General features: G+C 39.4%; 1 protein-coding gene across 3 annotated transcripts in view; it reads right to left on the bottom strand.

Moving 5' to 3' along the window:
• The window catches only part of YWHAE (tyrosine 3-monooxygenase/tryptophan 5-monooxygenase activation protein epsilon), a 54,375-nt gene that overhangs the window by 10,575 nt on the left and 17,185 nt on the right, over positions 1 to 26,615 (bottom strand). For 2 of the 3 annotated variants that reach the window (XM_043583502.1, XM_043583505.1), the window contains exon 2: positions 1,883 to 2,082. In XM_043583502.1, coding sequence (XP_043439437.1) covers positions 1,883 to 2,082 — 200 coding nt within the window. Of the gene's footprint in view, positions 1 to 1,882; positions 2,083 to 18,529; positions 18,625 to 26,615 lie in introns of all 3 variants that reach the window. The other variant, XM_043583504.1, reaches the window with a different exon arrangement.

The raw sequence follows: 26,615 nt of genomic DNA, 5'->3' as shown, positions 1-26,615 counted from the left end.
TACTCTTGTTCCAATATATTTGACATTAATGGGCACACTGATATCAGCTTACCACCTTTTTTTAAAAATTATTTTAAGTTTATTTATTTTTGACAAAGTGAGAGCATGAGCTGGGGAGGGGCAGAGAGAGGGAGACACAGAACCCGAAGCAGGCCCCAAGCTCCAAGCTGTCAGCACAGAGCCCGACACTGGGTTCGAACTCACGAACTGTGAGATCATGACCTGGGCCGAAGTCAGATGCTTAACTGACTGAGCCACCCAGGCGTGCCGCTATATCAGCTTACCACCTCTTAAGTCACTCAAAACCTCAGTTTTCCCATCTATAAATAAAGTAGACTAATACCTATTCTTTACAGGGTAATTTAAATAAATACCCTATGTTGCACAATTATGTGTATTAATATCTCCCCACTCAAGAACAGCGTTCAACAAAGGTGGAGATAATAAATGTAGTTGCCCTTTTCCCTCTCCCTACCAAATTCATTCCCCATGCTACTTTTTGAGCGTTCCTGGAATTTCCCTCGCTGGACTCAAAATGTGTTTATATGCCTTTCTCTTCCACAAGAATCAGTTTCTCAATAGTAGTCTGACATTTTGGAGTAGATCATTCTTTGCTATACAGGGCTGTTCTATGCACAGGGTATTCAGCAAACAGCATCCTTGTCTCTACCCACTGGATGCCAATAGCACCCCCCAAGTTGTGACAACCAAAAATGTCTTCAGAAATTGCCAAATGCCCTCTGAGCAGTAGAATCACCTCTGGTTGAAAACCACTGACCTAGATCAATGGCTATGGTACTTTTTTGACCAAAACTCACAGTACGAAAAATTCCATTTATATATAAAATACCTGAAACAATAACTTGAAGAAATAATGTCCAATGCCTTTAACATTTTCTACTCAATTAAGAAAACAATGACTAGACTGAACCTCCATATGCAAAGTAACCTGTATTTGTCTCATCTTTACATCCATAGCACCTAGCAAATTGTGCGGCACATAAGAGGCACAAAAATACTTGTTACGTTTCCTGGATGGTTCTTTCAAGTCACTCAATGAAGTATTTTGCAGTTAACTACAATAAAAACAAGATTAAATTAGTTTCTACTTGTTGGTGCTCAAAAGTGAGCACCTTCTATAGCTTCCAGAGAAAACTTCTTCACCTCTGTCCTGAAATACTGTATGACCTATAATCTAGGTTAAGTAAAATATGCAAATCCATTCAAGTATAAAATTTGTATTATACCTGTGTACTACAGTGTGATCTAAAATGTTCAGGGACACCTGGGTGGCTCAGTCAGTTAAGTGTCCAACTCTTGATTTTGGCTCAGGAGATGATCTCACCGTTCACGAGTTCACGACCCATTATCAGGCTCTGCACTGTAAATGCAGAGCCTGCTTGGGATTCTCTCTCTCTCTGTTCCTCCCCTGCTTTTATGCTCACTCGCTCTCTCTCAAGATAAATGAACTTTTTAAAAATTCTTTAAAAAAATAATAAAATAAAATGTTCAAAACCTGGGACGCCTGACTGGCTCAGTCGGAAGAGCATGTGACAATCTCAGAATCATGAGTTCAAGCCCCACACCAGGTTTAGAGACTACTTAAATAAAATTTTACTAAATTTTTTAATGTTTATTTCTGAGACAGAGCACAAGCAGGGGAGGGGCAAGAAAAACAGAATCCAAAGCAGGCTCCAGGTTCTGAGCTGTCAGCACACAGAGCCCGAAGTGGGGTTCAAACTCACAAGCCATGAGATCATGACCTGAGCATGACATTGGACGCTTAACTGACTGAGTCACCCAGATGCCCCGAGCTTTAAAATAAAATATCCAAAACATGAGGCATCTTTCTTTAAAGAAGCCTAGGATATGATAATCTCACCATCTGCCGATATTCCCGAATCATTTTTAGTTTGTCTTCTCCTCCCTTGTTTTCTTCTTTCTGTTCAATGCTGCTGATTATTCTCCAGGAAGCTCTTCTGGCTCCAATCACATTTTTATATGCAACAGATAGGAGGTTTCTTTCTTCAACTGTCAACTCCACATCCATCCCTGCTACTTTCTTCATCGATTCCACCATTTCTATAAGGGAAAAGTGAAATCAGACCTTACAAAGTAAGTTTTGTTGATACAAAATCCCTTCACAATAGGTCTTTTTTTCTGTCAAGCTAGTATAAAAAGGTAAGAATTTTAACAAAAATAACTACAATCATTAAACCTGAAAGGAGTAAAAAACCAAAAATCATGTAAAAGAAAGTAAACTAAGAGCCTAGAACAAGAGAATCTGTAATAAAAGTTCTATGGAATCAAAACCTCATATGCCACCTAACTCAATACAGCTTAGAAGCATCTGTCTCATTAAATAAGGGAACTAGGAAAGCACACCTGCCCATTTCCCAGTAAAAATAATTGAGCTGGCAGTTTAAGACAAAGATTAAAAATCTGTAGGCTCTAGGGGCGCCTGGGTGGCGCAGTCGGTTAAGCGTCCGACTTCAGCCAGGTCACGATCTCGCGGTCCATGAGTTCGAGCCCCGCGTCGGGCTCTGGGCCAACTCCCTAAACACTTTCTAAGTCATTCCCCGCCTCCACTACTGCCCCTGGCCCGAGGGATCTCAGTGGGCATTCTCTTGTCCCATGTGGTCTCAGATGGGGGCTCTTGTGGCTGTCCTTTCCAGAATAGACCCCAAAAGGGGAATGAGAAGCAGGTCAGTGAGGACAGAGCCAGAGCTCTTGGGCAGTGTTTTAGGGCTGGCCGAGGCTTCTGCTGAGCAGAGCTCAATCTCTGACACAGCCCAGGCCTTTAAAAAGCAGAACTGCCTGGGCGCCTGGGTGGTGCAGTCGGTTAAGCGTCCGACTTCAGCCAGGTCACGATCTCGCGGTCCGTGAGTTCGAGCCTTGCGTCAGGCTCTGGGCTGATGGCTCGGAGCCTGGAGCCTGTTTCCGATTCTGTGTCTCCCTCTCTCTCTGCCCCTCCCCCGTTCATGCTCTGTCTCTCTCTGTCCCAAAAATAAATAAAAACGTTGAAAAAAAATTTAAAAAAAAAATCTGTAGGCTCTAGGGGTACCTGGGTGGCTCAGTCGGTCAAACCCCCAACTTTGGCTTAGACGATGAACTCACAGCTTGTGGGTTCAAGCCCCACATCGGGCTCTGTGCTGACAACTCAGAACCTGGAGCTTGCTTCAGATTATGTCTCCCTCTGTCTGCCCCTCCCCCACTCATGTGCGTGCTCTCTCGAAAATAAAATAAGCATTAAGAAAATCTGTTTTAATTTACAGGCTCTAAAATACTTTTTCTTACAAATAAATTCTATTTCAAAAAATGTCATGGGAGAAAAGAATATTCATTCATATAGCAAACATACGCATTTGAGCATTTGGTTAAATCACAAACACAAACCAAACATAACTTTGGATGTTTCCATCCTTCCACCTTTAGAAAGAAATTGTCCACCTCCTACACATTCATTAGCAAAACTTTTGATGGTTCCTATTTGTTACCACTAGGTGGCGGGCTAAGAAAGGGGCCCAGATAAACCTTAGGAAATCCCCAAGTTTAAAGAAAAACACAGGGAACAACAATGCAGAGAAATGCAAAGGAAGAACCAAAAACAGCTCAATGAATACTAACCCAATAAATATATTTACTAAAACTATGCTTTTAGAAAAGACTAAATGCCATATCACCATGTGGCTCTTTACTGATTCAGAATCTTTGGTCATAAGACCCCAAGAATCTACATTTTAACAAATACCCTTAGCATACATTAACACTCTAAGCATAAGCATATTCTAAAATATGATAGAGATAGTAACTTTATGAAACACTCCTTAACAGTTAAATTATGTGCTGTCCCAGGAAAATAAGTTTTAAAAAATTACACTTTAGGGAGTACCAGAAAATTAATAGAAACATTAAGATAGTAAGGTCTTTGAAAAGTTTGGTAGTTCTTATAGTTAGAAAACCCTATTAAGACTCAGTAATTCCACTACTAGAGATTTCCCAAAAGAAATTAAAATGTATCTTAACAAGGACCTTCACACAAATAAATGGTCACGGCAACTTTATTCAAAATGCTAAGGTGAAAACAACCCAAAAGTCTAAGTATACAATGGAGTACTACTCAAGAATAAAAAAATAAACTACGGATACAAATAACAAGATGTAGGGGGCGCCTGGGGGTGGCTCAGCCTTTTAAGTCTGTGAATTTAGGCTTGGGTCATGACCTCACAGTTCTTGGGAGGACGACAAGAAGCCTGCATGGGGTTCTCTCTCTCCCTCTGCCCATTCCTTGCTCGCACACGTATGTGGGCACATGCACTTCCTTCTCCCCAACCCGCACAAAACAAATTTTAAAACAAAAAGTCACAAGATAGATGAATTACAAAATCATTCTAACTGAAAAAAGCCAGACCAAAAAAGACTATATAATTCACTCAAGCCAAGTCACAGAAATTGCAAAACTATAAAGACAACAAATAAGCGGTTATACCAAGGTATAGGGGTGAAGTGACCGGCTTGTGTGTAAAGGAAATTTGGGGAGTAAGAAAATTGCTCCACTGTGGTGGTTACACTTATCTAAACACTAAATTGTACAATATAAACCCTTGAATCACACAAGAGTAGGGCACCAAGCACAGTCAGAAATCCAAGTATACCTTATAGTTCCCCAAAACCTTTACTAATAGCCGAATGCTGACCAAAAGCCTTGCTGATAATTAACACATATTTCTGTATGCTATATCTATTATATACTGCATTCCACAATAAAGTAAGCTAGAGAAAAAGTTATAAAGAAAATTCCATAAGAGAAAATACATTCACAGTACTGTACTGGTTCATTGAAAAAAAAAATCCACATGTAAGTAGACCTGCTCAGTTCAAGCCCATGTTGTTGTTCAAGAGTCAACTGTATATGTAAAAGGGGTATATTTTATCATATATAAATTATACTTTAAGTAAGTTTTTAATGTAATTCTGAAGCATTAAAGAAATAGTAGGGAGTACAGTAATAAAACCATTAATTCATTTGTGGAAGCCTGAAAGCATTCATTTTTTTTTTAATTCAGTAGGCTCCATGCCCAACACAGGGCTTGAACTCACCACCTTGAGATCAAGAGTCACATGCTGTAAGGACTGAGCCAGCCAAGTGCTCCAGAACTTTTTTTTTTTAACTACAGTCATTAAAAAAGGGGGGGGGGGGGCGCCTGGGTGGCTCAGTCAGTTGAGCGTCTGACTTCGGCTCAGGTCATGATCTTCCGGTCTGTGAGTTACAGCGTTGGGCTCTGTGCTGACAGCTCAGAGCCTGGAGCCTGTTTCCATTTCTGTGTCTCCCTCTTTCTCTGCCCCTCCCCTGCTCATGCGCGCGCGCGCTCTCTCTTTCTCTTTCTCTCTCTCTCTCTCTCTCTCTGAAAAATAAACATACATTTAGAAAAAAAAAGGGCTAAATTTAGGGCCAGTGGAGTCAGAGGGTAATTTCAAGATCACTTCCATACAAGTTTATTTTCAAAAAACTAACAAATTAAACATTCCTCAGAAGTGAATCAGTAATTAGTTTTCTATATTGGCCCCAACAAAGCAATTTAAAAATTAATCTAGCCACACCAAAAGACAATTCTTTTAAATTGTATGACTTTGCAACTATATGGAAAAACTATACACAAAATACCACCAAAAATTTAACAATGATAGGTCTGAGTACTATTCCAGATAATTTGCATTTCCTTCACTTTCTATGCTTTAAAATTTTCAACATTTTAACAATATTTTTACAGTAAGAAGAGGGAAATATATTTTTAAAATTTTTTAAAAATTTTTTGAGAGAAAGGGAGAACGTGAACAGTGGAGAGAGGCAGAGGGGGAGAGAGAGAATCCCAAGCAGGATCAAGGCTCAGCATGGAGCCCGTTGCAGAGCTTGATCACAACCTGAGCCAAAATCAAGAGTTCAACATTCAACCAACTGAGCCACCCAAGGGCCCTAGGGAAATGGAATTAAAGGACTCAATGATAGTCTACAATCCGATTCAATTAAGTATATCACTCCTTTCATTTTAGAAAGCCAAAAACTATGCACAAAAGACTATGGTACAACTACAGAAGCAGCAGTTACCCAGTTTTATTAAACAACAGCTTCACTGATCTTCACCTATATGATTCACTCATTTAAAATGTACAACGTATGGGAATGCAAGCTGGTGCAGCCACTCTGTAAAACAGTATGAAGGTGCCTCAAAAAAACTAAAAATAGAACTACCCTACGACCCAGCAATTGCGCTACTAGGTATTTATCCAAGGAATACAGGTGTGCTGTTTCGAAGGGACACAGGCACCCCAATGTTTATAGCAGCACCATCAACAATAGCCAAAGTATGGAAAGAGCCCAAATGTCCATCAGTGGATGAAGGGATAAAGAAGATGTGGTATATACATATACATACACATACATACATACATATACACACACACGATGGAGTATTACTTGGCAATCAAAAAGAATGAAATCTTACCATCTGCAACTACGTGGATGGAACTGGAAGTATTAGGCTAAGTGAAATTAGTCAGAGAAAGACAAATATTATGACTTCACCCATATGAGGCCTTTTAATCTTCAAAACAGATGAACATAAGGGAAGGAAAACAAAAATGTAAAAACAGGGAGGAGACCAAAACATAAGAGACTCATAAATATGGAGAACAAACAGAGGGTTACTAGAGGGGATGTGGGAGGAGGGATGGGCTAAAATGGGTAAGGGGCACTAAGGAATCTACTCCTGGAATCATTGCTGCACTATATGCTAACTAATTTGGATGTAAATTTTTAAAAAATAAAATTTTTAAAAATAAATAAAATGTACAATGTAGTGGTTTTTAGTATATTCACAAAGTGGTACAACGATGACCACAATCAGTTTTAGAACAGTTTCATCTCACCTGAAAAAGAAACACTCCATACCCATTAGCCATCACTCCCCACATATACCCCAATTCTCTCAACCCTAAGTAACCACCAATCTCCTTTCCATCTCTACGGATTTACCATTCCGGACATTCCATATAAATGCAACCATGTTATGTAGGCATACCTTGTTTTACAACTGCATTGTTTACAAATTGAAGATTTGTAGCAACTTTGTACTAAGCAAGTCCTCAGCACCATATTTCCAACAGCATCAGTTCATTTCATGTTTCTGTGTCACACTTCAATAATTCTCGTAATATTTCAAGCTGATTTTTCATTATTATTACATTTGTTATGGCGATCTATAATCAGTGATCTTTGATGTTACAACTGTTTTGGGGCACCACAAACTGCACCCATATAAAATGGCAAACAATAAATGATGTGTTCTGTCCCACCAACCTGCTATTCATCTTCAGTACCATGTCCTGTCACCCCACACTCCACTATCTCTCCCTCTCTCCTCAAGCCTCTCTATTCTCTGAGACACTACAATATTGAAATTAGGCCAGTTAATAACCCTAAAATGGTCCCTACGTGTTCAAGTGAAAGGAAGTCACACAACTCTCACTGTAAATCAAAAGCTAGCAATGATTAAGTTTAGTAAGGAAGGTATGGTGAAAGTTGAGGCAGGCCAAAAGCTAGGCTTCTTATGCCAAACAATTTGCCAAACTGTGAATACAAAGGAAAAGTTCTTGAAGTTGAAATGAAAAGCACTACTCCAGTTAACACATGAATAATAAGAAAGCAAAACAGCCTTATCCCTGATACAGAGAAGTTTTAGTGGTCTGGACAGAAGATCAAACTAGCCACAACATTCCCTTAAGCCAAAACCTAATCCAGATCAAGGCCCTAACTTTCTTCTATTATATGAAGGCTGAGAGAGGGGAGGAAACTACAGAAGAAAAGTCAGGCCAGCAAAGGTTGGTTCATGAGGTTTAAGGGAAGAAAGTCCTCTCCACAACAAGGTGAAGCAGCAAGTGCTGTGGTACAAGCTACAAGTTATCCAGAAGATCTAGCTAACATAATTAATAAAGGTGGCTACACACTCAACAGATTTTCAGTGTTGATAAAACAGCTTTATATTATTAGAGGCCATCTAAGATTTTCCCAGCTAAAGAGAAGTCAATGCCTGGTTTCAAAATTTCAAAGGATAGGGTGACTCTCATGTTAGGTAGGGCTAAAGCAGCTGGTGATTTTAAGTTGAAGCCAATGTTCACTAACAAGTCTGAAAATCCTCAGCCCTTAAGAATTATGCTAAATTTGGGTGCCTGGCGAGCATAGTCGGTACAGCATGCAACTCTTGATCTCAGGGTTGTGAGTTCAAGCCCCTCACTGGTTGTAGAGATTACTAAAAATATAATCTTCAAAAAAAATTACGCCGAATCTACTCTGCCTGTACAGTATAAGGGAACAAAAGCCTGATGACAGCACATCTGTTTACAACACAGTTCACTATTTTTAGCCTACTATTGAGACCTACTGCTCAGGAAAAAAGATTCCTTTCCAAATATTACTGCTCAATGACAATGGACCTGGCGACCCTAGAGCTCTGATGGAGATGGACAAGATTAAGGTTTTCACATGCCTGCTAACACAATATCAATTCTGCATCCCAAGAATCAAGGATAATTTCAACTTTCACTATTATTAACAAATACATTTCAGAAAGAAAAAAAAAAAGAAATACATTTCAGGGGTGCCTGGCTGGCTCAATCAGTACAGCATGCCACTCTTGATCTTGGGATCATGAGTTCAAGACCCATGTTGGGTGGACATTACATAAATAAACTTTAAAAAAAGTGGACTTAATCAAAACCAAAATGAGATATCACCTGTCAGAATGGCTACTGTCAAAAAGACAAAAAATAAGTGTTGGTGAACATGTGGACAGAAGGGAACCCTAAGGCACTACTGGTGGGAATGTAAATTCGTGCAGCCACTGTAGAAAACAGTATGGAGATTCCTCAAAAAATTAAAAATAGACGGGGCGCCTGGGTGGCTCCGTCGGTTGAGCGTCCAACTTCAGCTCAGGTCATGATCACACAGTTCGTGGGTTCAAGCCCCACGTCGGGCTCTGTGCTGACAGAGCCTGGAGCCTGCTTCGGATTCTGTCTGTCTGTCTGTCTCTCTCTCTCTCTGCTCTTCTCCCACTCATGCTCCATCTCTCTCTCTCAAAAATAAAAAAATAAGCATAAAAATTTTTTTAAAAATTAAAAATAGAAATACCATATGATCCAGTAATTCCACTACTGAGTATTTAACTCAATGAAAATAAAAACACTAATTTGAAAAGATATATGCATCTCCACTTATCACAGTATTATTTACAATAACCAAGATATGGAAGCAATCTGTCAATCAAGAGATGAATGGATAAAGATATAGTGTGTACACATACATTCCATGGAATACTACTCAGCCACGAAAAAGAATGGCCTCTTGTCATTTGCAATAATATGGATGGACACAGAAGATATTCTGCCAAGTGAAATAAGACAGAGAAAGACAAATACCATATTTCACCTATATATGAAATCTAAAGAACAAAATAAAAGAACAAACAAAAAAGCAGGAACAGACCCCTAAGTACAGAGAACTGGTAGCTGCCAGAGGAAAGGGAGGTAGGGGATGGACAAAAGTGTAAAGGAGAGTGGGAGGTATGGGCTTCCAGTTATGGAATGAGTAAGTCAGTGGTGTTGTGATAATGCTGTATAGTGACAGAAGTAGCTACACTTGTGGTGAGCATTGTATAATCCATACAGTTGCTCAATCACTGCTGTAAACCTGCAATTAATGTAACATTGTGTGTAAACTCTAAGCGCCAATAAAAAAAATAAATAACATAACAGGGGCTCCTGGGTGGCTCAGTCAGTTAAAGGCCCAACTCTTCATTTCTCTTGATTTCTGTTCAGGTCATGATCTCACAGTTCATAAGATCAAGCCCCGCATCAGGCTCTGAACTGACAGTACAGAGCCTGTTTGGGATTCTCTCTCTCTGCCCCTCCCTCGCATGCATGCTCTCTCCCTCTCTCAAAATAATAAACTAAAATAATAAAATAACAAAGTAGGCCTGAAGGTTGACTCAACTGCTGCAATCTCAACTGCTGCAATCTCATGATAAAACTAACAAATAAGGGAGTTAGGTTGCTTCTTATGAATGGAGCAAAGAAAATGGTTTATTTTTTTTAATGTTCATTTATCTTTGCGAGAGTGTGAGTGGAGGAAGGGCAGGGAGGGGGACAGAGAATCCAACGCAAGCCTGATACGGGGCTCAAACACACGAACTGCAAGACCATGACCTGAGCCAAAGTTGGACACTCAACCGGCTGAGCCACCCAGGCACCCCAGAAAATGGTTTGAGATGGAATTTACTTCTGGTTAAGACTGCTGAAATGAATCCAAAATCTATAAAGAACTTATCAAAATCAACACCCAAAAACCAAATAATCCAGTGAAGAAATGGGCAAAAGACATGAATAGACACTTCTCCCAAAGAAGACATCCAGATGGCTAACAGACACATGAAAACATACTCAACATCACTTATCATCAAGGAAATACAAATCAAAACCACAATGAGATACCACCTCACCTGTCAGAATGGCAACAAATTAACAACTCAGACAACAACAGATGTTGGCAAGGATGTGGAAAAAAAAGCACCCTTTTTCACTGCTAGTGGGATGCAAACTGGTGCAGCCACTCTGGAAAACAGTATGGAGTTTCCTCAAAATATTTAAAAATAGAACTACCTTACAACCCAGCAACTGCACTACTACGTATTTATCCAAAGGATACAGGCATGCTGTTTCAAAGGGGCACACGCACCCCCCCAATGTTTATAACAGCGTTATCCACAACAGCCAAAGTATGGAAAGAGCCCAAATGTCCATCGACAGATGAATGGATAAAGATGTGAGACACACACACACAATGGAGTATTATTACTCAGCAATCAAAAAGAATGAAACCTTGCCATTTCAAACAGTATGTATGGAACTAGAGTGTATCGTGCTAAGCAAAATTAGAGAAAGACAAATAGGATTTCACTCATATCTGGAATTTAAGACACAAAACAGATGAACATAATGGAAAGGAAGTAAAAAACCATAAAAACAGAGAGGGGGACAAAACATAACATACTCTTAAATATAGAGAACAAACAGGGTTGCTGAAGGGGTTGTGGGTGGGGGTATGGGCTAAATGGGCAAGGGGCATTAAGCATGACACTTGTTGGGATGAGCACTGGGTATTATATGAAGAGGATGAATCACTAGATTTGACTCCTGCAATCAGTATTGTACTATATGCTAACTAACTTGGATGTAAATTTAAGAAAAAAATTTTAATTGGAAAAAAGACTTCTGAAATGACATTAAAGCATTTAAAATAGTACTTAGACTTAGTTGATAAAGCATTAGCAGGGTTAGGGTTAGGGTTAGGGTTAGACGTTGACTCCCAATTTTGAAAGACATTCTACCATGGGCAAAATGCTATCAAACAGCATCCCATGTTCCTGAAAGGAAATCAATCAATGCAGAAAACCTCACTGTTGTCTTTTTTAAGACACTGCCACAACCGTCCCTACCTTCAGCAACCACCACCCTGATCCGTTAGCAGCCATCAACAAGGCAAGGCATTCCAGCACCAAAAAGATGACTCACTGAAAGTTCAGACACAGCATTTTTTAGCAATAAAATATTTTTAACTAAGGTATGTAATTTTTTTTTGACATAATGCTACTGCATACTTAAGGACTACAGCATATTGTAAAAATCACTTTTATATGCACTAGCAAACCAAAAAATTCATCTGACTTGATTAGGATATTCGCTTCATTGGGATGTTCGCTTTACTGCAGCAGTCTGGAACTAAATCAACAATATCTCCAAGTAGGCTTCTAATATGTTGTCTTTGTAACTGGCTTCTTTCAATTAGCATGTCTCAGGGTTCACCCAGAATGCAGCACCTAACAATATAGTTCACAAACTATATGGATAGACCACATTTTATTTATACATTTACCAGTTAGTGGACATGTGAGTTGAATTTTCACTTTTTGGCCACCATGACTAACGCTGCTATGAATATTCACAGAAGTATGCTTTCAGGTCTCTTGCCTATATTACCTAGCAGTGGAACTGCAGGGACATCATAGTAACTTTCTGAAGGAACTGCCAAACTTTTTCACAGGGGCTGCACTATTTTTACATTCCTACTGGCAATATAGGAAGATTCTAATTTCTCCATACTCTCACCAATATTTGTTAGTTTCTTTTAAAAAAAAAAAGTTACCTCAGTGTGTGCAAAGTCGTACACATCAAGGTTTTTATTTCTTTAATGGCTAATGATGTTGAGCATCTTTTCATGTGCTTACTGGCCATCTGCGTACTTTCTCTGGAAAATATTCAGATGCTTTGCCAATCTTTTAATTGGCTTGTCTTTTTACAATGGAGTTGCAGATGTTATTTACTTTTAAGACCCCAACTCTTCCCTCTTAGCCCCTCAACTTCCAGAATCTGTCCATTCCTGAAGGTAGTAGATTAAGGGAGAGTAGTAGCCATGAGTCAGAAAAGCACTTCCTACTACCCCTGGGTGTTCTATACAACCAGCACTTTGTACCAATTTGCAAATTATGACTATAATGAAGCTCTCATGAAAACCTTGGTGTCATCCTCACCCTTTTAACACCAGCTACAGAAACATGATCCTACCTATAAAGTACCCAAAACTTTACGTGAAAACGGATTTATCCAAAACTGGCCACACCTTCGAAACCACCATCAGCAGGATTAGCGCAATTATATTCACATAAAATGCTCAATTTAACTAGTATTTCACAAAGTCTTCTCTGCAATAACTATTTTCTCAATGTGATCTAAGCACTTCTGGGATGGCTGTCAAATCTGTTTGCAGCAGGTATGATCAAAACTTATGAACCAGTGAATAGAGTGTCACTGTCAAAGACTACATGTGGATGCAGAGGCAATTTGGTACAAAAACTCTGGACAAAATTTGGGAGACTTCCAAGTAGCTTGGGGACAATAGGTAGCTGACTGAAAATCATCAAAGAAACTGAAATTTAGAATGCTAGCAACAGAAAGGGCACAATAATCAAACATACTAATAAATGCCTGTTTGGGGGCACCTGGGTGGCTTAGTCAGTTAAAGCATCTGACTTTGTCTCAGGTCACGATCTCACAGTTCGTGAGTTCGAGTTCCGCTTTGGGTGAACTTGAGCCCTGCTTCTGTCTGTCTGTCTCTCTCTGCCCCTCGATCATTTGTGCCCTTTTTCTCTCAAAAATAGTAATAATAATTTATAAAGTTAAAAAAAAAAAAAAAGCCTGTTTGGTTCCAGGCCATTTCCCCTTTACTGTGTAGTAATAGCCTAGTTAGACATCAATTACTTTAAACCAGCTTGCCTGTATTTGCTATGGGACTATCCTGCCAAAAGAAGTTCCCTATTTTTCACCCTGACTTTAATTTAGCTTTATTTCTTAGTTTTGCTCTTTGAAGTATTTGTGTAAATATATTCATTCAATAAACCATTCACAAATAAAACACCTCATGCCAGGCACTGTTCCAAATGCTTTGCAGGTATTAATGCATTTAATCTTCTCAACAAGCCTTTGAAGTAGGTAGCAGTATTATCCCCATTTTATAAGGAAACTGAAGAACAGGGAAGTTAAACTTGATCGAAATCACAAAGTCAGTAGATTATAAACCCAGGCAATCTGACTCCAGAGCTGTACTTTCATTTAATCATACTACCTCAGATTTGAATATTTATTTGAATTCATCTGGATGGGGATCCTTTGGTCTTTTCCTCCCCACCCCCCAACCCGGTCTTTTTTTTTTTTTTTTTTTTTTGAAGTAAGAACAGATGCAACAAATGGATGCAGTGACAAGAGACACAAGCTTAATACATTAAAATTTGGCTTATTCTTGCTTAAAGCACATCCTTTTCCACCAAGTTAACCCTCCAGAACACTATCTCCAAAAAGCTTAATGCCCATGCCTAGCAGAATAACTCCCATGCCACTAAGATTTCTACATCAACGTCCCAGTAAACATGATTATCCCAAGATGTCCCCAACAGCTGGTAAAGCAAGTTTCTGCTGAGATTCAACAGCCCTGTAATCTTATAAAGACAAAGTACAAATCTACAAGGGGGCATGTTTCCACCTATTAAACTGACTAAAAATTACCACAATGCCTAATTCTACAGTTCCTAATGAGATCCAGGGTCAGAAGAGAAGCAAACTGTTCAGCATCCGTCATGGAAAAATGAGCAGGCACTGTACTAGCTGACAGAATTAATGTACCTTGTACTGAAGCATACAGGGTCATAACCATAATTATTCCCAACATGGAAAAAATACTTGCCACTGGTTACAAAACATAATCCTGACTTTAAAACACAAAAACAGGGGCACCTGGGTGGCTTAGTCACTTAAGCAACTGACTTGGGCTCAGGTCAATGATCTCACAGTTCATGGGTTAGAACCCCGTGTCGGGCTGTGCTGACAGCTCAGAGCCTGGAGCCTGCTTAGGATTCTGGGTCTCCTTCTCTCTCTGCCCCTCCCCCACTTGTGCTCTGTCTAAAAAAAATTTTTTTTAATAATTCAAAACCAGACAATTTAACTTAAGTGCCTAAACTCTCAAACACCACATTCAACGAACTTTCCAAGTTAAATGCTCATAGAAACAAATTCTTAAGTCCAAGAACACTGAAAGTAATCATCCCAAGAAAAGAAAAAGGCCATAATAGCATCAGACACTGCCTTACAAAGGTTCTGTCACTCAAGGTTCTGGAGAGGTACTGGGTTCGCTTTATGTAAAGATCGATCAGTTGGCCCATGACTGTTCTTCTTTGCCTAGGAAATTATTCATCACTCTGAATCAAACTCAAACATCTCATTCTATAAAGCCTTCCTGTGCTTCCCAATCCATGTACACATTTCTCTGAAGATTAGTGTTTTTTCTCCCCATCAAATATAACCTTCCAGTCAATCAATAATTTAGAAAATTCCCTTCCTGGGGTGCCTGGGTGGCTCAACTGATTAAGCATAGACTTCAACTTCAGCTCAGGCCATGACCTGACAGTTCATGAGTTCGAGCCCCACATCGGGCTCTCCTGTCAGTGTAGAGCCCACTTAGGATCCGCTGTCCCCGCCGCCCTCTGCACCTCTCCTGCTCACACTCTCTCAAAAATAAACACTTAAAAAGTAATTTTTAAAAAAATTACTTTCCTAAAAGGTCAAGAAATGTGTTTTTATCTATGTATTTCCAGAAGAGCATAGTATCTAATGCCACAAAAGGAACACAAATATGTGATGAAAGAATAAAGACAGTAAGACAAACTATATTAAATAAAAAGACAGAAATAGGCTCTGGTGGGCTTGACTATGTCAGAGGTAAATGAAATCTTTAAGGATTCCTTCTAGATAGGACCAAAGATTCTGTAATCATCTGTCAGCAGTATTATTTGGTAGAAAACTTACTTATATCTGTCCCTAAAGAGGTCCCTGAGACCCAAGGTATCATCATCCTGAAAATCTGAGGTCTGTTCTTTAAATATATAAAGGGAAATTTAGTATAGTGTCTTATGTTATCTCACTTTGGTAAAGTGCCTATACATTCAAATAATATTCCCAACTAACAAGACTATGGTATCTTCAGGGATCCTATCTTGAATCCTGTACACGAAATGACCAAAGGAGAACCAACACCATTTCACATCACAAGAGTCAAAGCATTTAGGGATATTGTGAGAACCTGGTCTAGAAGCTCCACTACTTATCATCAAGAGAAGACAAACAGAATGAGTAGGATTATAACATGTTTTAAATGGAAAAGTGACTGGTTGGTGTAAAAAACAAGGGTGGGTGGGAAATAAATCCATCAAATGCAATCTATAAAAAAGGGTTAAAAAAAAATTGCCACTTTTCCCAGTCAAGAGCTCCTAGGGCGCATTTAAGAGGACAGTGAAAGAAAAATCCTAGCTCTGTCCTTTATCTATTTAAAAAATAGTCACACTGGGATGCCTGGGTAGCTCAGTCGGTTAAACGTCGGCTCAGGTCATGATCCCACAATTCGGGAGTTCAAGCCCCGCATCAGGCTCTGTGCTGAAGCCTACTTCAAATTCTATGTCTCCCTCTGTCTGCCCCTCCGCCACTTGCACTCTGTCTCTAGCACTGTCTCAAAAATAAGTAAACATTAAAAATTTTTTAAAGATAATCACACTACTAGGTATTTACCCAAAGAATATAAAAATATTAACTCAAAGGGATACATGCACCCCTATGTTTACAGCAGCATTATCTACATTAGCCAAATTATGGAAACAGCCCAAGTAACCATAGATTGATGAACTGGGGGGGGGGGGGGGGAGAGAGGGGGGGGAGGGGGAGAGAGAGAGAGAGAGAGAGAGGCGCAAAGAAACTAAGTGTGTGTGTTTAATATTAGTCATAAAAAAGAATGAAATCCATGGGGCACCTAGGTGGCTCAGTCAGTTGAGCATCTGAATTCAGCTCAGGTCATGATCTAGCAGTTTGGGAGTTCAAGCCCCGTGTCGGGCTCTGTGCTGACAGCTCCAAGCCTGGAGCCTGCTTCAGATTCTTTGTCTCCCCCTCTCTCTGCCACTCCCATGCTCATGCTCATGCTCTCTCAATAATTAAAAAAAAAAAAAAAGTTAAAAAAAAGGGGAATGAAATCTTGCCCATTTCCAATAACATGGATGGCACTAGAGAGTATTTATGCTAAGTGAAGTCAGTCAGATGAAGACAAATACCATATGATTTCACTCATATATGGAATTTAGGAAACAAAAGAGCAAAGGGGGGAAAAAAAGAGGCAAACCAAGAAACAGACTCTCAGCTATAGAAAACAAACTTGGGGTGCCTGGGTGGCTCAAATTGGTTAAGCATCCGACTTCAGCTCAGGTCATAATTCTGTGTTTCTTGAGTTCGAGCCCCGCATAGGGCTCTGTGTTGTCAGCAGAGGCTGCTTCAGATCCTCTGTTGGCCTCTCTGCCCCTCCCCCACTCTCTGTCTCAAAAAATATTTAAAAGATTAAAAAAAATAATAAACTGATGGTTATCAGAAAGGAGGTGGGGGTTGGGGGGACAGGTTACATAGGTGATGAGGATTAAGGAGTGCACTTGTGATGAGCACCAGGTGATGTATGGAACTGTCAAATCACTATATTGTACACCTGAAACTAACATTACACTGTATGGTAACTGGATTTAAATAAAAGCTTTTTAAAAAATTAAAAAAAATAAAAGGTAAGGATGGCTACCACCAAAAAAGCAGGAAAGAAGTGCTGACGAGGCTGTGGAGAATTAGACCCTGCACTGTTAGTGGGCATGAAAAATGGTACAGTTGCTGTGTGAAACAGTAAAACATTTCCTTCCACAAAACTTGTTAAATACAATTACCATATAACCCAACAATTTTACTTCTGGGAATATACCAAAAAGAATTGAAAGCAGGGTCTTGAAAACATATTTGTACACACATGTTCACAGCAGCATTATTCACAATAGCTAAAACATGGAAACAACCCAAGTGTCCATCAGTGGATGAATGGATAAGCAAAATGTAATATATACATACAATAAAATATTATTCAGCCTTAAAAAGGGAAGGAAAGGGGCACCTGGGTGGCTCAACTGGTTAAGGGTCCGACTCTTGATTCTGGCTCAGGTCATGATCTAAGGGTTCTAAGATTGGGCCCCTAGTCCGTGCTAGGCATGGAACCTGCTTAAGATTCCCTCTATCTCTCCCCCTCTCTCTCTGTCCCTCTACTGCTCCTGCTGGCCTGCATGAAGGCAAGTTTCCCAAATCACTATGTCACATGGAAAGAATGCAAAGTTATCTTAGGGATGACTCAGAACTATAATGGGGATGGGGGAAGATCAGGAAAAAAACAAGGTACCTCTGTAAACTGTAAAACTCTCTAAAATTCATATTGGTGTAATTATAAAAATCATCTCAGTAAAACTCTCTCTCTAGACTAATTATTAGTTCTCAGGAATGGTTGTCTGAAACAGTTTGGGACCTATCAAAATATATTTTATATGCATATATCTGGACTGATCAATAGAGAAGTTATGACTTCCTGAGATAAAAATATTTTTTTAATGTTTATTTATTTTTGAGAGAGAGCGAGCGAGCATGCAAGCATGCGCGTGGTCAGGGAAGGGGCAGAGAAAGAAGTGGGAAAGAGAATCTGAAACAGGCTCCCTGCTGACAGCAGAGAGCCCAACACTGGGCTCAAAACCTGTGAATCGTGAGATCAAGACCTGAGCCAAGTCAGGCGCTTATCCTGCCCCTATAGTTCTTTTTGCTAAATAATATTCTATTAAATAATACTACATCTACCAAAAGAGGTAAATCTACTGTACAATTATAAATGACAGTGTAAGACCTGTACATTCCAATAAAATGCCACTATCTTTCCCTTACCTTGAATATTCTTTCATCACATGATGACTATTATCTTACAGACACTTCACTTATTTTTAAAAATCTAAAAATAAGGATAAATACCACAGAAAAGACTTACCATCATGGAAAGCCACTTGCACTAGAAGAGAACAGCAAGAAGAGAACAAAACATCCTGCAGCATTTTCCCAGCTGCTGCGAAAAAGTATTTTATCCTTTGATGATAAAAAGAGGTAAACTTATTAGAAGGAGTGTGTCAACAGTTTAAATTTTAAGAATGTCCCCATCTTATGATTATCAGAGATATTAACACTGAGGGGAGAGACCCCTATATGAACATGAACGACTCTTGCACCATATGTAAAAAATATATATATTTGCGTCTTCTGGGCTCAAAAAGGAGGAAGTACAGCAGCAAAGAAAAACCTGATGTCCGCATGGGGGGGTGGGACACCCAAGTGAATAAAAACCAAAAACCCAGACCTGCTCCAGCAAATACATTGGAAGAATAGCTAAATTAAGGACCATAGGGAGAACTAAAAGACCTAAAATAAACGCCAGAAAACTTAATGTAACAAATTAAACAAACCTCAGTAGTTAGGAGGCACCTGGGTGGCTCAGTCAGTTGAGCGTCCTAATCAGGTCATGATCCTGGGGGTCATGGAATGGAGCCCAAGTCTGGCTCTATGCTGAGCGTGGGGCATGCTTAAGATATATTCTCTCTCAGGGCGCCTGGGTGGCGCAGTCGGTTAAGCGTCCGACTTCAGCCAGGTCACGATCTCGCGGTCCGGGAGTTCGAGCCCCGCGTCGGGCTCTGGGCTGATGGCTCAGAGCCTGGAGCCTGTTTCCGATTCTGTGTCTCCCTCTCTCTCTGCCCCTCCCCCGTTCATGCTCTGTCTCTCTCTGTCGCAAAAATAAATAAACGTTGAAAAAAAAAAAAAAAAAAGATATATTCTCTCTCTCTCTCTCTCCCCCCCCCCTCTGCCCCTCTTCCCTGCTTGTTCCAGTATGTGATGCACGCTCACACGCGTGCTCTCTCTGTTAAAACAAATTTCTAATGTAAATCTCCATACTTAATTTTAAAGAGATGCAGTTTAGAAATAAAGGAATGAAAAGAAGGAACTCCACCAGAGAATTAGTCTACACAGAAATGGTGAAGTATCACGCCCCTTTATTCATTCATATTCTGAAGCTACCAGAGAAGTAAAATGTCCTTCATTTGGCATGCACATATTTAAGATAACAGTCAAAGGATGATTTTACTCATCTTCAGTAAAGTTAGCATATAAATTTTAAACAATCCCCTGAAATTCTAGAAAGCAGAGTAGCCTGGATGAAATCTACTTAGCATCTCAATTTGAAAACACAAAAGAGGCTGTAAACAGGTTTAAACCTTTTCTAAAGAATCAATAGCCTGGGGGGGAGGATATGCTTGGGAACAAAATTACTCCCCAAATTTCAGAGACTTCACACAAGGTTTCTTAAGTGAGGAACTATGCCTTTTGATAGTTGAGGATTCCTGGTCAAAGCAGAAAAGGGAAAAACAAAATAATCAGGAAAGGGGTTTTCACTGCCTCTACAGTTACGCACATAAGTGCTGCTCACATTTCACTGATGAACAGCTCACGTGGCCCTTCTGCCTAAGTACAGAAGTTGTGAAAAGAGGGGAGGAAGCACTAGTGTATCAATATAAAAGAAAAAGGAAAGCCAATGAAACCACACTAAAATTTAAAAAAAAAAAGGCTGTCAAGTCAAAGCAGACATTATTTTTAAAAGATACACATAGTGGGGTGCCTGGGTGACTCAGTGAGCTAAGCGTCTGACTCTTGATTTCTACTCAGATCATGATCTCACGGTTCATGGGTTCCAGCTCTGTGTCAGGCTTACAGCTGACAGCACAGAGCCTGATTGGGATTCTCAAAATTAATAAATACACCTTAAAAAAAATTATATATGTCAAAGTTCAGGTATTATGCTTCTTTTAGAACTGATGGACTTACACAATATCCAAGGAATGGCTGAAATTATCAGCCAAACGAAATTTGGACAATCTCTAAACAGCCAATTCATAGATAATTCAATGACAATCAATACTCTGCCTTACAAATTTATAAAAGATCCAAATAACTTGGTAGCAGACTCTGCTGTTAATACTTAGGAATACACCAGGGTGCCTAGGTGGTTCAGTCAGTTGAGCACCAAACTTCAGCTAAGGTCATGATCTCGTTCGTGGTTCATGGGTTTGAGTCCTGCATCGGTGCAGAGCCTGCTTCTGAGCCCCTGTCCCCCTCTCTCTCTGCACCTCCCCTGCTTGTGTTCTCTCTCAGAAATAAACTTTTAAAAATGAAAGAAAAAAACATTTAGGAATACATAGATACACAGATTTTTCTAAATACCATGCACTTTATCACATCGACAAATACTCCATTGGAGATACCAGTTCTGTACCATAAAGCATGGAAAATAAATTTTCATTTGACAATCTTAAGGGAGAGCACAGTATCAGTTAACCATACAACAAATTCAGTATAATCCCTATGGAACATGATTTTTGACATAACTACACTCTAATAAACCCATGAGATTAAGTTGGTTACAAAACATTCTTAGCTAAACTAACTTATAATGGTTGTTAAACATTAAATCCCTGCCAAATTTGACAATTTTAACTTTATCATAAATAATTCGACTGCTTAAGTCTACTCAAAGTTTGTGGTGCCATCATTTTAAAGTCTATTTGCACTTGAGTGGGCTTCCAAATCACTAAGGAATTCTAGGAGATGCTAAAACATAGTTTACGATTTTGCATTACTCAAAACTGTAATTCAATCTATAAAAAAAAAGTCTTGGTGTACCTGGGTGGCTCACTTGGTGAAGTGACCAACTCTTGATTTCAGCTCACGTCATGATCTCACAGTTTGTAGGTTCAAGCCTCATATCTGGCTCTGCACTCAGTGCAGAGAGCCTGCTTGGGATTCTCTCTCTCTCCCCCTCTCTCTGCCCCTCCCCAGCTTGCACGTTCTCTCTCAAAAATAAATTACTTTTAAAAAATAAATTTTTAGAAGTTATAAAGGAAGGAAATTTGAAGTAAATAATTTTGCAAGATTTGAAGCTTCTCCTGGGATTTTTAAGCAAGAGTTTAAACGGCTTCAAGTGGACAGAATTAATAAATTAACTTAGAAGTCAATAGAAGTATACTTTGTGTTGGAGGAAATAGGATTTTTGAAATAGAAAATATGTCTGGGAAGCCTCTCGAAAGAGGTCCTATTCAATTCTAGTAACACTTCCACAATTCTCACTTGTACTCTCAGTAAGTGGACCAAAAAACACACACACACTTTGAGAAACATAGCATGCTAGGAAAACACCACCTTTACAGCCAGAAAGACTCAGATGAGACTTTGTTCCTGCCTTACGTATTTATTTACAAGCTATTTAACCTATGTCAGGTAATCTCTGTAAGACTGTTTCCTGATCAGAGATACCCACCTCTCACTAGGTTCTGAGAGGTAAAAGAAGACTGCATAGGCAAATTCTGTAGCAAGTAACAGAACTCAACAGCATCTTAAAAATCCTTTTCTTTGCTTGCCTCTCTTCCAAGATTTAAAAAAGGGGGACAGAGGAATCCAGGAGGATGTAAGCCCTCAGAGGAATGTTAACAATGTGCTTGATGCAGTTATGAGCTAAATAAAGAACACGGTTTAGAATCTAAGCCTAATAAATAGAACCTTTTGCATCACCTAACTCCATCTCCTCTTTCTAGCCCAGATAACTCCATTCTTAGGCCTCACATGCTTAATTCCAATACTGCACTCTTGATGACATATCTGAAAGAACCTTCCTCTCTCACTACCCAAATCTTATCCACTGGATAGCTCGCCTATTACTCAAGCTTTCCCTAATAATTATTCACAATGCTATCCTCAATTCCCCTTTTCTCAAATTCCTGTATCACATAAGCTAGCAAAATCATTTTGTTTTTAGCCACAATTCTCCTTAAAGTGGACTGTAAGATCCTTTACATTGAGTATTATAGTAAATTCTTTTATCATTCACAAGGGGAAACTCATTCTCAAAACTCACTAAATACCTATTGATTAAAAAGCCCAAGAATGGATTTACAGGAGAAATCCTTAGGAATGCTTTTGAAGGTACCAGGAGAGGAATTCCTAATTATATCAAATGATCAAAATGTAATATAAAAATGTTGACACAGGGGAAAATGATAGAAATCAACAAATGAAGGGAAAAAACGTTAAGAAGCCCATAAAGTATGCAGTGCCAACTCTAAAACAAGATAAATAGTATTTTTTAAGTCAGATTAAATATGCTTATTAGCATTTACAGCTAAATTTAAATCTAAAGTTATGCTACATATTCTATCATCTGCAAGGCAGAAAGTAATCCTTTATTACTGCACTTGGGCAAATATATCCACATAACTAACCATTACTCATTGTTCAAAGCTGGACAAAAATTAGACAAAAAAAGCTATGCAGTACTGCTACATAGCTTCCAATATTCTCAAACTCAGGATCCCTGACAATTACTTAACTGCTGAAAAAAAACCGCTGAGACAGCCTCTCTCTAGAAGGGAACGTTACAAGGTCATCTAGTCAAAAGCAGCTGTATACCCTGAGATACGCATTAGGTTTGGAGTATAGACCAAATGCCTGAATTTTTAATAAGCATTAGAGCTCAGTTACTCTAATTCAGTCAGGCTGGCTGCACACTGAAATTCTTTAAGGAGTTCTTCTTTTGGGGCACCTGGGTGGCTCGGTGGGTTGAGCGTCCAACTCTTCACTCAGGTCATGACTTCGCTCAGGTCATTATCTCAGTCTGTGAAACTAAGCCCTGCTGTGGGCTCCTTGCTGAGAGCTAGGATTCTCTCTTCTCACCCCCTCTGTCTGCCCCTCCACCACTGGCCCACGAGTGCTCGCTCGCTCTCGCTCTCTGTCACTCAAAATAAATAAACTTTAGAGATGCCTGGGTGGTTCAGTCTGTTGGACATCAGACTTCGGCTCCGGTCATGATCTCATGGTTCATTAAGTTCATGAGTTCGAGCCACACATCAGGCTGTGCTCTCAGTGCAGAACCTGCTTCAGATCCTGTCTCCTTCCTCTCTCTCTGCCCTCCCTTGCTCAAGCTCTCTGTCAAAAATAAAACATTTAAAAAATAAACTTTTTTTAAAAAATGTTTGAAGGGGAACCTGAGTGGCTCAGTTCGTGAAGCCTCCAACTCATGATCTCACCGTTTCTGAGACTGAGCCCTGCATGGGGCTTTGCACTGACAGTGGGGAGGCAGCTTGGGATTTTCTCTCTCCCTCTCTGCCCCTCCCCCACTCTGTCAAAAACAAACCGTAAGAAAAATGAAAAAACATTAAAAAAATAAAAATCCTTTTTAAAAAATGTTGAACATTTCTGTAATTTAACAAAAAGAAAAAAATTTTTAAGTTTATTTATTTTTAGAGAGGGAAAGAGGAGTGAGCAGGGAAGGGACAGAGAGAGAAGGAAAGAGAGAATCCCAAGCAGGTTCTACACTGCCAACTCAGACAAAAGCGACCAGGGGCTGAAACCCACGAACCCTCAAATCATGACCTGAGCCAAAACCAACAGTCAGACATTTAACCGACTGAGCCACCCAGGCACTCCAGACGTTTTTGTTTTAGACATTAGACTGACCTAGATTAACACACCATTTTTTAAATTTTCATGTTAGTCTGGCTAAACCCATCATCCAATTGGTTTCTAAAGTATTTTTTAATATCTACAATGTTTTGGTGAGAAAAAGGTATGTTGCTAAATGATATGTATGTTTCCATGAAAAAATGTAATACAGATGTGTACATCCACTCTTTTAGGAAACTTTCCATATTAACATCCATACGATCCATATTTTTCTTAGTGATGTATCAATGGTGGAATAGGCAGCATTTTTCTTTATTGGTGTTATACAAAGTAATAATGTATGTCAAATCAACAGCATGTTGGGGTCTATAAAATGGAAGTATCTTCCTGTATTTTTTTTTTCAACGTTTATTTATTTTTGGGACAGAGAGAGACAGAGCATGAACGGGGGAGGGGCAGAGAGAGAGGGAGACACAGAATCGGAAACAGGCTCCAGGCTCTGAGCCATCAGCCCAGAGCCTGACGCGGGGCTCGAACTCACGGACCATGAGATCGTGACCTGGCTGAAGTCGGAAGCTTAACCGACTGCGCCACCCAGGCGCCCCTATCTTCCTGTATTTGTACATGCATGGACACTGGAACAAAGACAAAATTCTCAAAGTATATTCAAACCATTAACAACAACAATAATTACTTCTGGCGGTACAGAGAAGCTGTATCTATTTGACAGGGCTGTACTATTCGGCTTTATAACATTTAATTTTAGCTTTTGTAATTAAAACAGACATGCGTTTCACATTTTAAGTAACATTTAAAATATTTAAATACATGAGTTCTTGTAATGAAAACTTTATATGCACTGAGCATTCATGAACTCGTTGTACTGTAAAATGAAAAGCTCCTTTCAGAAAAGGATGGTACAGAAGCCAAAGGCCTCAGGTTTATTTACCTTTTTTTATAGTGTTTATTTTTGAGGGAGGGAGAGAGGGCATGCAAGCAAGTGGAGGAGGAGTAAAAAGAGGGAGACACAGAATCCAAGGGAAGCTCCAGGCTCTGAGCAGTCAGCATAGAGCCGGGAGGAGGGGCTCGAACGCATGAACCATGAGATCATGACCTGAGCCAAAGTCGAACACTTAACTGACTGAGCCATGGGCACCCCAGGTTTGTTTACTTAGACCAGTAAATTCCACTCCTCAAAATCTCTCCTAGGCAAATAACCCAAATTACAGAAAATGCTACACTGAATGTAAGTATTTCATTGCAGTATTACTAGCAATATACTAGCCAAAAACGTTTGTTACTGGATGTTACACAGCCAATAAGAATATTTACAAAATAGTTCGTGATATAAGAAAAATGTCCATAATACAAAACTGTGCAAAACGAGATAAAAAAGTATATAAAAAACAGGCTCCAGGGGCGCCTGGGTGGCTCAGTCGGTTAAGCAGCCGACTTCGGCTCAGGTCATAATCTCGCGGTCCGTGAGTTCAAGCCCCGCGTCGGGCTCTGTGCTGACCGCTCAGAGCCTGGAGCCTGTTTCAGATTCTGTGTCTCCCTCTCTCTCTGACCCTCCCCCGTTCATGCTCTGTCTCTCTCGGTCTCAAAAAAATAAATGAACGTTAAAAAAAAAAAAAAAAAAAAAAAAACAGGCTCCTCGCTGGCTCAGCTGGAAGAACGTGCAACTCTTCATCTCAAGGTCTTGAGTTTGAGCTCCAGACTGGATGTACAGATTACTAAATAAAAATTTTTTAAAGACATATATAAAAAATATATATATAAAACAATGAAATAGTGAAACAAAACAAAATCTGCACAGAACACATCAGTTAATACAAGTTTTCTTCCCACCTTTGGTTTTTCAAAATTTCCACAAATATACATCTACACTGAAAAAAATACAGAAAATATACTAGATAGAGCCTTTAGCTGGAAAATATCCAAGTTACTCAAGTCAATTTTAATGCACTTTAGCCAGCTATTTTTAGTAATGATTGTCCTCAATTCCTCTCTGCTTCACAAGTGTCAGTAAATTTAAAAAATCACTTTCAGATTTTTAAACTTAATACTTGATGTCAAATAAAAATAAGAGAAAAAAGTAATGTTAATTATGTAAATCACATCTTGATTAGTCAAATAAGTCTACTTGATAATCAATCAAGACTTGATGTGAAGACCTCTACAATAGGCCATTCTCTTAATCTAATTATCTTCAAAGTCATACAGAACTAAAATAAACTAAAATAAAATATACTGCTTTACATATTACTACTAGTATTCCAAAACTTTCAGCTTTTAAAAGCGTAGGAAAGAGGGGCGCCTGGGTGGCTCAGTCGGTTAAGCATCCGACTTCGGCTCAGGTCATGATCTCACGGTCCATGAGTTCGAGCCCTGCGTCAGGCTCTGTGCTGACAGCTCAGAGCCTGGAGCCTGTTTCAGATTCTGTGTCTCCCTCTCTCTCTGACCCTCCCCCATTCATACTGTCTCTATCTCAAAAATAAATAAACATTAAAAAAAAATTTTTAAGCATAGGAAAGAAAACTGGGTAACAATATTAATGCAGTCTGATAGACAAGAATAAA

The sequence above is a fragment of the Prionailurus bengalensis genome, chromosome E1, assembly GCF_016509475.1.
Source record: "Prionailurus bengalensis isolate Pbe53 chromosome E1, Fcat_Pben_1.1_paternal_pri, whole genome shotgun sequence".
Lineage (NCBI taxonomy): Eukaryota > Metazoa > Chordata > Mammalia > Carnivora > Felidae > Prionailurus > Prionailurus bengalensis.
The sequence above is the reverse complement of the archived record's forward strand: the minus strand, read 5'-3'. Positions and strand labels throughout refer to the sequence as shown.